The sequence below is a fragment of the Falco biarmicus genome, chromosome 1 (assembly GCF_023638135.1).
Source record: "Falco biarmicus isolate bFalBia1 chromosome 1, bFalBia1.pri, whole genome shotgun sequence".
NCBI lineage: Eukaryota > Metazoa > Chordata > Aves > Falconiformes > Falconidae > Falco > Falco biarmicus.
The window spans coordinates 9145770-9158751 of record NC_079288.1 but is presented as its reverse complement, the minus strand read 5'-3'; the positions used below and the strand labels follow the sequence as shown (position 1 = coordinate 9158751).

Below are 12982 nucleotides of genomic sequence, written 5' to 3'. Positions count from 1 at the left end.
TGCAGCAGCCTAAGGCAAATCACCTGTCATCAGTCCATCAGAAACTGTTAGTGGTTAGCAGGTGGGTTCTCAGCCCGTTCTGAATCTGCTGAGGAACCTGCTTTCCTTGGAACACCAGGCGGGCTCTCCCCTCTCCTCTCCGAATAACCTGACTGAGCGCACGCGGGATTGCCGCCAGGTCTACCCAGCAGGCTGTGCTCCTGTCTGGCCGAGGGAGGGAACTGCCCCCATGGTCAGCCACTAGAGGAAACTTTCTTCCCAGAGGCACAGAAGGAAATGAGGCACACACAGTTTGCTGCCCCTCCTTTTCTTCTTGTCCTTCTAGCTGAGGTGGCTGACATGTCAAGCATGGACCAAATCTGGGAAAAGAAGGGACAGAGCAGCAGTGCCCTGGGCAGGACAGTGGGACACCAGGGCCAAGGAGCCTGAGCAAGTCCCTGGTGTCTGACACAGGCAGGTAGGCTCACACAAAGCACCTTCTCTGATGGCTTTCGGCGCAGCTCTGAGGGCTGCAGCCACTCAAGCACACGCATGGACACCCACACACCCACACAGACACCATCCACTTCACCCCCCACCACCCTGCAAGCACGTCTTCTCTAGCGTGAGCAGATGGCCCTTCCGGACACACCAAACCCCTCCAGTCCTCGCACCCTCCATGCCCGCACGTGCTTTTGGGACTGCTAGCACAGCTCCACCTGCAGAGGGACATCCCACGTCCGGAGATGCTGCTTTCTCGTGGCAGTAGGGCCTGCCCAGCCCTTCCACCTGGGATTTACGCCGAGGTCACGGCTCTCGGTCACACACTGTGTGGCAGACGCCCCGAGGGCCAGCCAGCCAGCCTGCTCTGCTGTTTTATTCCCAACACAAAGGGGCACTGTGTGTATCCAGAAGAGGGAGCCTGCGCTTCATCCAAGCATTTTCACTGCCTTAAACATAATGGAAAAATTCAAGAGCTGCTTTCCTTTCTTACTCATCAGAGCAGCCGCTCCTCCTCTCCCCCGGGCCTCATCATGTTCAAAGTAATGACCACGCCTGGGATCTGTATCGGGAACCAAAGTGAAACTGGCGCTTTTTTTTCTAAGCAGCACCTACGGCATTAACCAGGGCTGAGCACTGCATTTATCCTCACCCGGGCACCAAAGGAGCCAAGAGGCTGGGATGAAGGCTGGGGGAAGCCAAGCAGAGCTCCAGTGGAAATACAGACCACACAACTCAGCGTGCTCCGGCAGGAATAGGTGGTGGTGCACGGCTGTGTTCGTACTGCTTGGGTCCAGGCAGGGATGTGCTTGAACTCATCCAGACCTCACAGCTGGTCCTGGAGTTCCACAGGCACATAATAATCAGAGCACAGCATGGTTTTTTGGATGTTATGTAATACTTGGTGAAGATCTGGGAAACACCTCAGCCATCAAGTGGGCATAAAGGTGTGAGGAATTGGGATGAGGTGCCAGCCTGGACCACTGGGCACAAGGAAAGCCCACCCGGAGGATAGCTCAACCACCCCAGTCGAGCCATACGGACCTGGTCATGATGCCCACAGGGAGGACTCCCAGCCCCAGGGCTGGAGAAAGCCATCATACATCACTCAAGCAAGGAATGCTGGAATTGTCCAAGGGCTCAAAGAAGCAGCCACAGTGGCACTGTGCAGGTATGGGACACTCGTGCCATCTGGGATGTGGGTCAGAGGTTTTCTGTACCACCTTCAACAGTGACAACGGGGGTCCTCAGCAAAGGCAGTGAAGTCAAAACAGGCACGGGGGAAAAACTGAACATGAGTTCAACAGAGAGGAACTGAAATGTCAGCAAATGCAGCTCTTCTGCATGCCGCACAGTCACAGGGGAAAAGAGATGAGAGGGATCCTCTCCCTCCCGCAGAGACGGGAATACCCAGGATGGGACGTGCAGGTGGACTCGCATCCAGCCACCAGCTCCTTTCAGCTCCCTCAGCTGTGACAGCTTCCTCAAGAACAAACCGCAGGATGTGAAGGCAGGTCGCAGTGCAAAAGGAACAGAATCCCAGAGCAGCTCTGATTCATGGAGAAAGGAGCTGAGGTGGGGAGCTGGGTCCTCCAGCATCTGCCCAGCAGGGAGGGTCTGGTGTGTGGTTGGAATTTGTCCTCTACTGGGAAATCATCAAATCAGGGATCCTGGATTCTGGCTGAAGAGTGAGGACCACTGGTGATCCAAAAATGTCCAAAGTATTGTGCTGCAACAAGAAACCTCCAGAAAAAGGCTCAGTCTGGTCGAAATGCTGAATTTCTGCCACCTGACAGACTTCAGCCACTGCTAACCTTTCACACTGTGTATCCTTATGCAGCCAGACTTTCTTCAGCTCCCTTATCTGCCTTCCCTTGATAAAATTGTCACCCTCCAAGTGAAGAGACACTGCAAAAGCCAATGCCAGGTTACTCCACCCGCTGGTAAGTACTTCTGCTCCGGAGCTGCAGTATGATCGGTTACGCCTGCCAGCGCTCTCGGGCTCACCCCGCACCGAGCTGGGCACTCCTGGGGGGGTCCATGAAGCCAGTTCCAGCACTACAGGCACTCATGGCCAGGCCCTCTCCTCTGACACCGTCTTCTTTCCCAGTGGGGATACTGGGGTCCTGCCTACTTGCCTGGACAGTCTCCAAGCCCTCCATGGCTTCCAGGCAGGAGGGACACTTCTCCCAGCACTAGGAACCTTGGCAGTAGGAATCACCCAGGACTTGGTACTCACACATCATCTGGACTTTGCAGATATTGACTGCTCTGGCAAGAATAAAGCAGCCTGCAAGGCTGTGAGCGTCAGCTGCCCTTTTCCCGGAGTGTGGGCACAGCCACCTGCCCTCCTCGCAGGGCCGAGGTGTCCTGAGCCACCAGAACCTCCCTGTGCAGCAAGCAGGGCTCACCTGAGAGGCATCCCAAGAGCACAGAGAGCTCAGCAGTCTTCCAGAGAAAGAAAATATATCCAGGTCTCCCTACAAGTTTGTTTCTTTCTTTTTGTTTTTTTGTTGTTGTTGGGTTTTTGTTTTTTTTTTTTTTTAGTTTACATAAGCAGTTTTGAAGGCTGCTTTTCTCCTGCACAGCTGCCTCCACCTGGAGGAGGGGCCTGGGAGCCAGGTATTACAACGGCTTTTAATGAATCTTCCCATTCCTGTCTGACCTTACAAAATGAAAATAACAAGGTCACAGTTGCATCCTAGTTTTATTACAACTGACCTGCAGGCAAAAGGATAGAACTATTACATAAACACTCTGATCCATGTATAATATTTTAAATAGAGGAGGAAGTCAAACCAGGATACCGGATAAAATATTCTGAAGCTCTTTGAAGCAGTTATGTTCCTGAGCTCCATTTTACAGACAATAAGGCAACATCCCTGCACATCAGCTTTTTGATAAACTTTATACATTTTTCTATGGTACAAGGAAAAAAAAAAATAACCAGAGTTCACAATGTACAGTTCTTACACTATTTTCACAGCTTCTGAACACTATACACCTTTTTTTTTCTTAATAAAGATACATTGTAATAAATGGTGCACCCTTAATAGTTTATAATAAGCTATGCTTAATACGCTAAACCTGCCCTTCTGTACAGCCACACACGCCACAGCACCTCAGCCCTGACTTTGTCACTGGCAGCTCAAAGCTTCATGTTTCCATTTCCCACATCAAAAGCAAACTGGTCGCGCTGCTGAAGAGGAGCTCCGGACAGGGTTGGCACCAGAGGACAGAGCCCAGCCGTTCCCAAGGAGCAGAGCAAGACAGTCGCTTGTGCTGGGGGGGGAAACGGGTTTTGGGGGGAGGATCCATCTCGGCGTCAGCCCTCAGAAAGGTTTTTGGTCTCCCTGTCACTGGGGAGATGTGAACCGGACTTAAGCATCTGCAAGGTGGGGGCAGAGGCAGAGCACCTCTGCATGCACCCAACTCTGCTGGATCCATCTCTGCATCCCCCAGCCAGCACCCTGCAAGCCCCCGCACCCCGAGGCCCCGTTACGGGCGGCTGAAGGCTCCGTGAGGAACTGCAGCTGTGGGGATGTGCCCAGCCTGAGAAAAGCCGCCTTTTCCAAGGCTGTGGGGCTGGGGAGAGCATTACCGCTTTAGATAACACCACGTATCTTGTTGGGCCGATCCTTCCACGTGATTAATCAGAGCTGTTGGGAATGACTAGTTACTTCAGAAAGCTCTGCCTCGTCCGTTCTGGGAAGACTTTAGTGATGCCTTGCCTGATGAGCAGCCCTGGAGGGATGTAATCCAGGAGGGGCAGGACAGCACCTCCCTGCCCGGCTGGGCACGCTGCACCCCAAGGATCACATCGCCATCAGCCTTGGTGCCAGAGGGACCAGCTCCGACAGCCAAGCGGGAAATGCACGGTGCTGCCAGCCTTATGCGAGGGCATCACCTCCGTGGCCGGAGAAATGCCAGGTGTCCACACGAGCACGGCCTCGGGTCTCCTTTCCCAACCGAGCAGCTGGGGCAGGGATGTGCTGGTCTCCAGTGCTCCCGCAGCAGCCCAGTTTGCGCTTGGTAGTATTGGTTTGACGTGGGAAGCCCTTCCTTGGGAATCCTGCCAGTACCGCTGTGGTTTCACTCCCATTGCGTCTCTAGCCCTCTGCATCCTGGGTCCAGTTTTGCCAGAGCTTTGACAGCAGGCTGCTCTAACATTGATGAAGTCCTACCAAGTGCCTGAACTAGACAACTCAAAATGGAAACTGGAGACCCTGCAGCCTCCATTTTATCCCTGGTATGCTACTAAATGCCTGAAAACAGCACTGTTTTGGAAAAAAAAAATGTTTTCAGGAAAATGTAATCTTCGAAAAATATGCCAATTCAAAAAAGAAAAAAAAAAAGGCTGATGCGCTTTTTCGCTGAGCAATGGGCCAAAAGGCAACAGCTTGCCTGGCTTTGCTGGGTCAGCTAAAAGCCCACAATTCATTAGACGCTCCCTCATCTCCACCTCACCTCTACGTGCACCAAAGCATCTCAGTGAGGTTCACTCTAGGGTGCAGTAACAAGAGCTACAGAGGGGCACAAAAGCGGTGAAGTACACCCAGAAGGTGGTGGCCAGAATCTCCAGCAAGCGAAGCAGAGCAGCCGTTTGCAGCGGCGGGGTGGGCATGGAGCCCAGCACGGTGGGGCACGTCCCCACCACCCTGCCCACAGCGGCCAGAAGGAAACCAAGGTTTGGTCCTGTGAGGGACGCTGGGCTGGGAGGCGGCAGCGCTGCCAGGCTGGTCTCGGGGTCAGTGAAAAGGCGTGAGCATCAGGGCTGGGGACAGTGAAGAACATGAGAAATAATGAGAAAGGCTAGAAATTACAGACATTCACTTGCGGCTCATTAAAACAGCTGCAGACTTTGTGAACAGCACTTGTCGAAGTCAAAGCAAAGCCAGCTGGTGGTGAGCACTGCAGCTATAAATCAGGTCACAAGCAGGTTAAATTCAATCGAGTAGTTTAATAATTCTTCAGGTCAAAGGTCTTATCTTACCAGGTAACAATTTACAGGACACCTAGTTAAGAGTGAAGAGTGGCTGGCTTGGTAAAAGGAGAAAGAATACATTATGTCCCATCTCTGAATAGTTTAATGTTAGCCTCTTTCAATGCAACGTATTTTTGGTAAAGACATATTCACTATATTTAACATGATCTCTCTTTAACAGGAAGTTCAGCTGAGCACACTGTCCCCAGAAAGTACACTGCGACTGTAAAGCAACAGAATTCCATAGCAGTAAATCTATTGCACTTTGTGAAGAATAAAATTCTCCTTTGCCTTTCTAGCTCCAGAAGGCAAAGCATCTCGTTGGTTAAGCAAATTCTTCTCCCTCCAGGCAAAGTCTCTTAATGTTCAGACAGACAACGCCTAACTTTTGTTTGTTTGCTTTTTATTATTACTTGAAACAACAATTGGAAGAGTTTGAGAGAAAAATCTTTCCAGTAGCTGCTGAGAAGTCTCCAAGTTTTGAGTCTAGAAATGAATTTTAGGTGCTATCCAATCACGGTCAACAAATAAATGTACTTATTTCCACATTTCATGAATATGTCCACAAAAGAGCAAGATGAGGTCTCTCTTTGACCAACACTAACACTGTGTGATCAGGTATTACAGGGATGCACTTTATATGTGACAACAGTATACAGACAGGATGGAAATAACACCAATATTATTGCACATGGTGTCTGGGCGAGCATTAAAAACACTGCAATATGTGATGAAAATTCTTTACAGCTTGTTTTCTCTCAGCCCTTTTTCTAGAGTTTGATGTAGCAGCAATATCAATCGACGTACATTGGAGAGCTGGGAGTTGCTGGCATTTGATCCAGGATTTTACAAACATAGCATGCAACATCCACTGTGCGTTCCTCATACATCAGGATGAAGGGATGTTTCTGGAATCAGATAAAAAAAACCAACAAGGTTACGTTCACCCTTCCGACACATGCTGGCTCCCCCAGACAGAAGCTTAGCGTATGGATTTGCCTGATGCAAGAGCACAGGGGCTGGCAGTGGCTGTAGGACAGGACATAGCCTGGCCCATGGCTTGCACATACAGAGAACCTGCACCCTAAGCGTGCAGTACAAAGGTGGGACAGGACTCCAGGGGTGTCAGGAACTGCTGGGCAGGAGGCAGCGAGGGTGCACGCGTGTCTCCTCTGTAGCATGGACAGGTACCAAAATACTTTCAAAAGAGGTTTCATCAGCAGCCTTGTCAGCAATGGGGAGACAGGCTTGTGGAGGTCGAACAGGAGATTTGGGACTCAGACCCAGTTACCCCGAACCCTGACCCTCCGCTCTGCCCAGTGGGCCGTACTGGCTAGACCCAACACAGAGCTGGAAAGTAACAAGCAGAGTGACCCTCTGGGCCAGGACACCAGGCAAACTCCATTTGTATCACACCACGGCCGGCAGGGAGCCAGGGCATGGTTTCACACCCCGCTGGAGAGGTGGCTTCCAGATGCCCAGAGCTCCTTGAAGGTGCCTGGTTGACAGGGGTGACTTATCCAACCCACCCAGCAGCATCGCTGCGTTTGCTCCTTTAGGGCCCCGCAGCACAGACAGACTCTGCTGCTGTCCCACCCAGAGCCCGGCTCCTTCAGGTCTCACTTTTGCCCGAGCAGTCCAACCTGCGTCGGAGGTGTTTACACGTGACAGCACCAGCCAGCAATTTGACAGGGCTCCTGCACGGTACCAGGTGCTTGAGCAAAGGCAGCATGTCCACGGCACGTCCAGCGTGCTCCTGCCCCAGCCTGCCCGCTTCAGGGAGCCCCGACACTGCAACAGGGCATTTCCCCGGCGCCCATCTCCTGTGTTCATGCACAGATGCTGATGATTTCAGCCACAGGCCAGAGACAGTGGCATGGAGGTGATGCTCTTTCCCAGGCTGTGGAGCTGAGCACCCTGCCCGATGGCCCAGGGTGACAGGGAGCGACCTCAGACGCGTGACCCACCCCCACTGCGTGACCAGCAGAGCCACGACGGCCGGTGCAGGCAGCCACGCTTTGCACTCACCAGAAGCTCTTTATACTTTGGCCTTTTGGACTCGTCCTTTGTAAGGCTAAAGGAAGCAGAAAGAGAATTAGGAGAAGGTGGGATTGGGGAAATTGTTACAGGCATCAGATGCAAAGTTTTGCAGGACACAATGTTGAACCTACTGCTGCCGTGGTGGGACTCACCACCTTCTGTTTCCCGGAAAAGCCATCCATGCGATGGGTCCCACCGGGCTCCCCCCTCCCTCCTCACACGGCTGAGCAGCACATGTGGCCACCAACGAACCCTGCTGGGGACCAAGCCCAAGGGAGCTGCCAGCAGAATGCCATCCCGGCTGCCGCAGCCCCCATATGGAGCTGGGTCTGGCCGCAGCACAGTCGCAAGTTCTGGGCAGCAGCCACAGCCCCCTCCCCACCCCTCGGGCAGCAGGGCAGAGGGGCACCAGCACTGCCTGCCAGGGCGCAGACAGAGGGGACAGGGACCACACCATCACCTCGGCAGGCAGGGGCAGGGGCCAAGGCTGCAGCAGGCAGCCAAAATGCCCTGTGGGGCCAGGTCCGGGCTCCCGGCCCTCCTGGCTCATCGAGGTCCAGCGCTGAGCGGGCTGCAGCTGCTGGGATGGGACAGAAGAGGTGACATGGGGGGCCGCTGGGAAGTGTCCCCTCCTGCAGGGACTCTGGCAGCCCAGCCGCCTGGCACACGGCACAGCAGATGGCAGCAAAGACCAGAGCAGGGGACTGTGGGGGCAACAGGGACCAGAGGCAGAGGGGCTGCGCGCCAGCTCGGCCATGGGCAGCACCAGCCCTGAGCCGGCAGCCAGAGCTGCACCGCTGGGAAGGAGAAGGGCGGCTGTAACATCTTTTCCAAATGAGGGGAGTTAAGTCTAGTTACCAGCAGCTGCATTTCCATCCCCACGGGCTCTGGCTGGACCGTTCTAAACCTCCAGCACTACTATAGCGCAGCCTCAAATTATTTAGAGAAGCAGAGGGCAATTAACGCTGCACGCCCGGCACTGCTCTGTCCTGTGACCTGCCTGCAGAGTTGTGCAAGGGCAGAGAGGGAAGGAAATCCCATGGCTGCTGCACAAACATCCTTGCTTCAGGCTTTCGCTACCCAACAGCGATCCATTTTCTGACCTCGGCAAGTCTGGGGGTTCAAATATGCTCCTCGCAACACCTTTAAGGCAACTAACTAGTCAGAACTTCAGCTCACAGACTGAGTTTTACCCTGTCACAGGAGCATCTGATCTCCTTCCGCAGGCACGCTGGACTTCAGGAGCCCACGGCTCTACCTGCAAGCGATGGCAGCTCCGCAGCCGCCAGCACCAGGCTCCCAAAAGCCAGAGCCTGGATCCTCCGCAAACTCTGGAGCACCCAGCTGAATCACTCCTAAGCAGTTCCAGGAGGAGTGTGACTTCAGATAAGCATCTAACACAGGGAGGTGGGCTGAAGGGGAAAAATGTTCCACCCAGGCATTCACAGCGCTGTTGGGATCCAAAGGAAATAAAAAAAAAAAAAAAAGAAAGAAAAATCCCTGAAACTTTTTAACATTATTGAAAATATCCCTTTGGCACTGATCTATCATAGTGAGCAAGCAGCGACACTGCAGGACTCTCAACATTCCTCCTGACTCTTGAATGCACAAAAATAGATCATTAGATTCACACGTGTAGGGTAATGCCCAAGAGATTTATGCCATCACCCAAAAGCACAGCCTTTTGGAGACTCACCTGCCTGCTTAGTAACACCAAAGATTACTGTTTGCACTTAAATAAAGGTTATTAAAATAAATACTTATTACAGTGTTGCTATGAAGACATCATAGATGTTCCAGGCAGAAGTCAGATTACTTACAAAACCAGATGAAACAAAAACCAGAATTAGAGTGAAACCTGCCCTGTGGCCTGTGCATTGTAGCTGTTCCAGAGCAGCGACCCCCGGGAGGAGTCAATGGGCAGGAAACCAGACCCATGGGCCAAAGATGCTGTTCAGCAGCGGTGCCACACAGGCTTCTCAGCTGGGTGACCTGGAGCCAAACTCACCAGTGCCTACGGGGCAGGACAGCAAGCTCCTTCCTGGCTTTGCAAACTCCGTAATAATACAGCATCTCTATGGAGAACCATAGGGGAAACAAACCATCGCTTGTACTGCATGCGGGGAAGGCAACTCTGACTTTCTAGCCAAATACTATTTTTGACTAAAAAATGGAAACTTCTTTTGAGTAGCAAACCGGTTTGATGCTCTGTTCTGTGCAGCCCAAAGACAATAACCAGGCCTGCCTTACAGCCAGCTGGAAAATGAAACTTGGCCTCCAGAAAAATCCGTAATTCTGAAATAGAGTAAAATCCAAACCAGCAGATGGAAAATCCTGAAACAAAACCTCTTGAATGTTAAAATTGCCTAGAGCTGAGTCTTCCTTTGTCACAGAGCTTTGAGATGGATACCCCTGTGCTGGGAATGTCCATCACCTGAGTCTGCCCAGGGCAGAAGGTCCCAGAAGACAAACGCAGGTCACACCGATGGATCTCCTATGTGCTTTTTTTAGGTTAACAAAACTATGTTGACCACCTTTCACATTTTGATAGAAAAATACTTCATCAGAAAATTCACAATCAGCCCTTAACCTAAGCAGGACCACACACATGTGACAGGCACATGGGCTGCCCAAAGCCTCCTGCACAACCACTGCACACTCTGCACCCAAAGCTGACCATGCTGCAGAGGCCCTTCCCTACACAAAGCCGTCTCTGGTCTTGATCTTGAGCTACAGTTGACACAAGACATGAAGCCAACAACCGCTGCAGGCCCTGAGAGTCACTGTGCTGAGCAGAAATGGGCAGGAAGGCTCCTGGTCCTGCCAGGCAAAAGGCAGGACCAATGCAGATCCTCTGCCCCACCCCGAGACAATACTGTCAGGTGCCTCAGGCTTCTGCCTGCAGAAGAACAGGCAAACATCAGGTCTGTCCCCAGGCTGTCACACCAAGGATGTGACAGCCCGACAGAATGCATAGGCCAGGCCCTTACCTGGTCACGCAAACCTCCTGCCGTGGGTCTTATCACACCTCTCCCGAGCACAGCCTCCCAGAGATTTTCTCCTCATTTCTTCTCTGAAGAACAGTTCCCAAAGGTCTGTCCTTCAGCCCTCACCCAAACAAGTCTCCCATCACCTCCAAACCAGCAAAACAGAAAAGGTTCTCGCCCCCAGTTGCATGTCCCTGCACCAATGTAAGTTAGGAAGTGGAAGCACTTGGCGCACGACCCTTGCCACATACCTAAGCAATGACAAAAGAAGCCAACCCCAAGTGCTTTCAGTAGGAAACACTTACCACAAGTTGACGAAGTTGATGAAACTTGGGGAGAACTCCCTTTCCTCTGAGTTACTCAGCTGCGGCGGGTCTCCTTTTACTACTTGCGTCAACTGGTCAAACACACTGTTCCACTTGGGGTAGGGGAATCGCCCTGTGGCCAGCTCATACTGCAGAGAGACAGCAACAGCACGGGGCAGATTACACAAGGTACGTTCAGCCAGGGTAAGAAAACATCTGTGAGGACCCTGAACCCCCCAAAAGGAAGATGAAGATGAGATTCTTCATCCTATTCCCTGTATGAAGCTCTCAGTTCAGGGAAGAGGTGAGGAATTCCCACCCGGTAGTAAATTCTGCTGCCTACGTTAGGAGCACCTCCAGATTTAACCCGCCTATGCCGTGCTTTTCAAGCTGACAATATCTTCTCCTCCAGAGACTATTAAATGAATCAATGCTCTCATCAAGGTGTTCAAAAGCAAGAGAGTAAAATCCTCCAGCCCCTTCCCAGGCATCCCAACAACCACTGGAGAAAATGGGGAATGAGAATCACACAACCACAGAACATCTGTAGTCTGAAAGGACCCGTGAGTATCATCGAGTCCAACTCCCTGCTCCTCACAGGACAACGAGCATTTTAAAACACCAGTGGGGAGGACAGAAGCTACTGGTTCATCCTTATTGCTCCTGCTTTCTCTTCTACTTCACCGCCTCAGGAAGGGAAGGTCTTTTCAATTTATCACCGCGTGCACCCAGCAGTGCTGTGGCTAAGCCAGAGAGGAATCAGCAACTGGATCCAGGATTAACTGAAGTCTTCTGCACAGCTGAAGTACACCAGATGCCAGGGCTGAGACGCTTATTTACACAGGCTGGGTGCTCTGTTCTGCCCTGCCACGCTCACCCTCCCTTCTCATCTGAGATTTCGAAGACAGAATTCATTTACGATCCAACACCTCTTCCCTGCTCACATCTCTTTCTCTGCAAAACACAGCTACAGCTAAATATATCCTCAGGGGTTCGGGAGAGCCATCTGCGTGGAAGGGATCCGTCCTGCTCCTGAGCCAGGAGGGGCCCGCTGCAACCACAACATGCAAATGCTTCGCAGTGGCAGAGCCGGGCTTTGCTTCAAGCACGTGTCTGACACCAACCGACTGCCTCGCGCTGCGAAGCGCAGCAAGGCTGCCCGCCAGCGACGTACCGCGCAGCAGAAGGTTTAAACCCCGCTCACTCACCAATGTAATCCCCAAGCTCCAGACGTCTGAGCGGACATCGTAGCCTTGCCTGGATGCACTGGGATCTATCCTTTCAGGCTGAAACAGGAAGAAGGACCAGTCAAACACCATGCCATGCAGGAAGGAATGAGAAGCGTCTGCAAACACTGAAAAAACTCCTAAGTTCATCCTGCCGGGCAGGGCCTGGCACAGCTGTGGAGGCAAACTTGTTGCTAGGGCAGACATCCAGCCCCAGCAGAGAAACATCTTAAGGAATCAAGCGCTGATTTTATGGAGGTATAACGTAAAAGGTGATCCGAGACAGCAATTCAGCACAGTCCAATGCTTTTTTTCCCCCCTTTTGTACAAGCCACTTGAATAATTTTTACTGTCTACTTATTTAGTTTTGTTTCACATGGGGCTCTCTTTAACACAAAGTCTTGCTTTCTCTGTTTTTACAGCAAAGTTATCCCTAGGGAATCATAAGAACTAGAATAAACATCCCCTCATCCACCACCCTGGGGAACTGGGGTTTAGCAGCAGATCCATCACGACACCTGGAGCTACCACCAGGAACCAGCCAGCACAGGGCCACACGAAGTTCTGGGGATGCTGGCCTTGCCAGTGCCAGGACGCCCACGCCACACATCCATAGGGATGTGCCACAGCAAAGCAGAGCAGTTCACAGGCTGCAGAAGGACTCGCTTTCCGTGCAGCACAGTGAATTATAAGCACCTGTGCAGGGGCAGCCTGCTACCACCACCCAGCAGAGCGCAGACGGAGCAACAGGGACATGGCCCTAGACTGGTGGCACAGTTAAAGGGAAAGCAGGATGGACCAAAATAAATCCCATCTAAATCCAGAGCAGAAAGAATCCTGGGAATTTTCCATGTAGATGACATGGGAATAATTAACACCAATGAAGGACGACTCAGCATGTCACACTCCAGGCACCTGGAACGAGGGCTGCAGACGAAGCCCAGCCCATGCCAGGTGTCC

The 12982-nt window shown here is 52.2% G+C and overlaps 1 protein-coding gene across 2 annotated transcripts in view; it reads right to left on the bottom strand.

Moving 5' to 3' along the window:
• Positions 1-5420: 5420 nt before the first annotated feature.
• The window catches only part of MAP2K4 (mitogen-activated protein kinase kinase 4), a 90241-nt gene continuing 82679 nt past the window's right edge, over positions 5421-12982 (bottom strand). For both annotated transcript variants that reach the window (XM_056329871.1, XM_056329877.1), the window contains exons 8-11: positions 12005-12082; positions 10797-10945; positions 7493-7538; positions 5421-6372 (exon numbers count right to left, since the gene is read on the bottom strand). In XM_056329871.1, the coding sequence (XP_056185846.1) occupies positions 6259-6372; positions 7493-7538; positions 10797-10945; positions 12005-12082 (387 nt within the window). In that variant the 3' untranslated portion in view covers positions 5421-6258. The remainder of the gene's footprint in view (positions 6373-7492; positions 7539-10796; positions 10946-12004; positions 12083-12982) is intronic.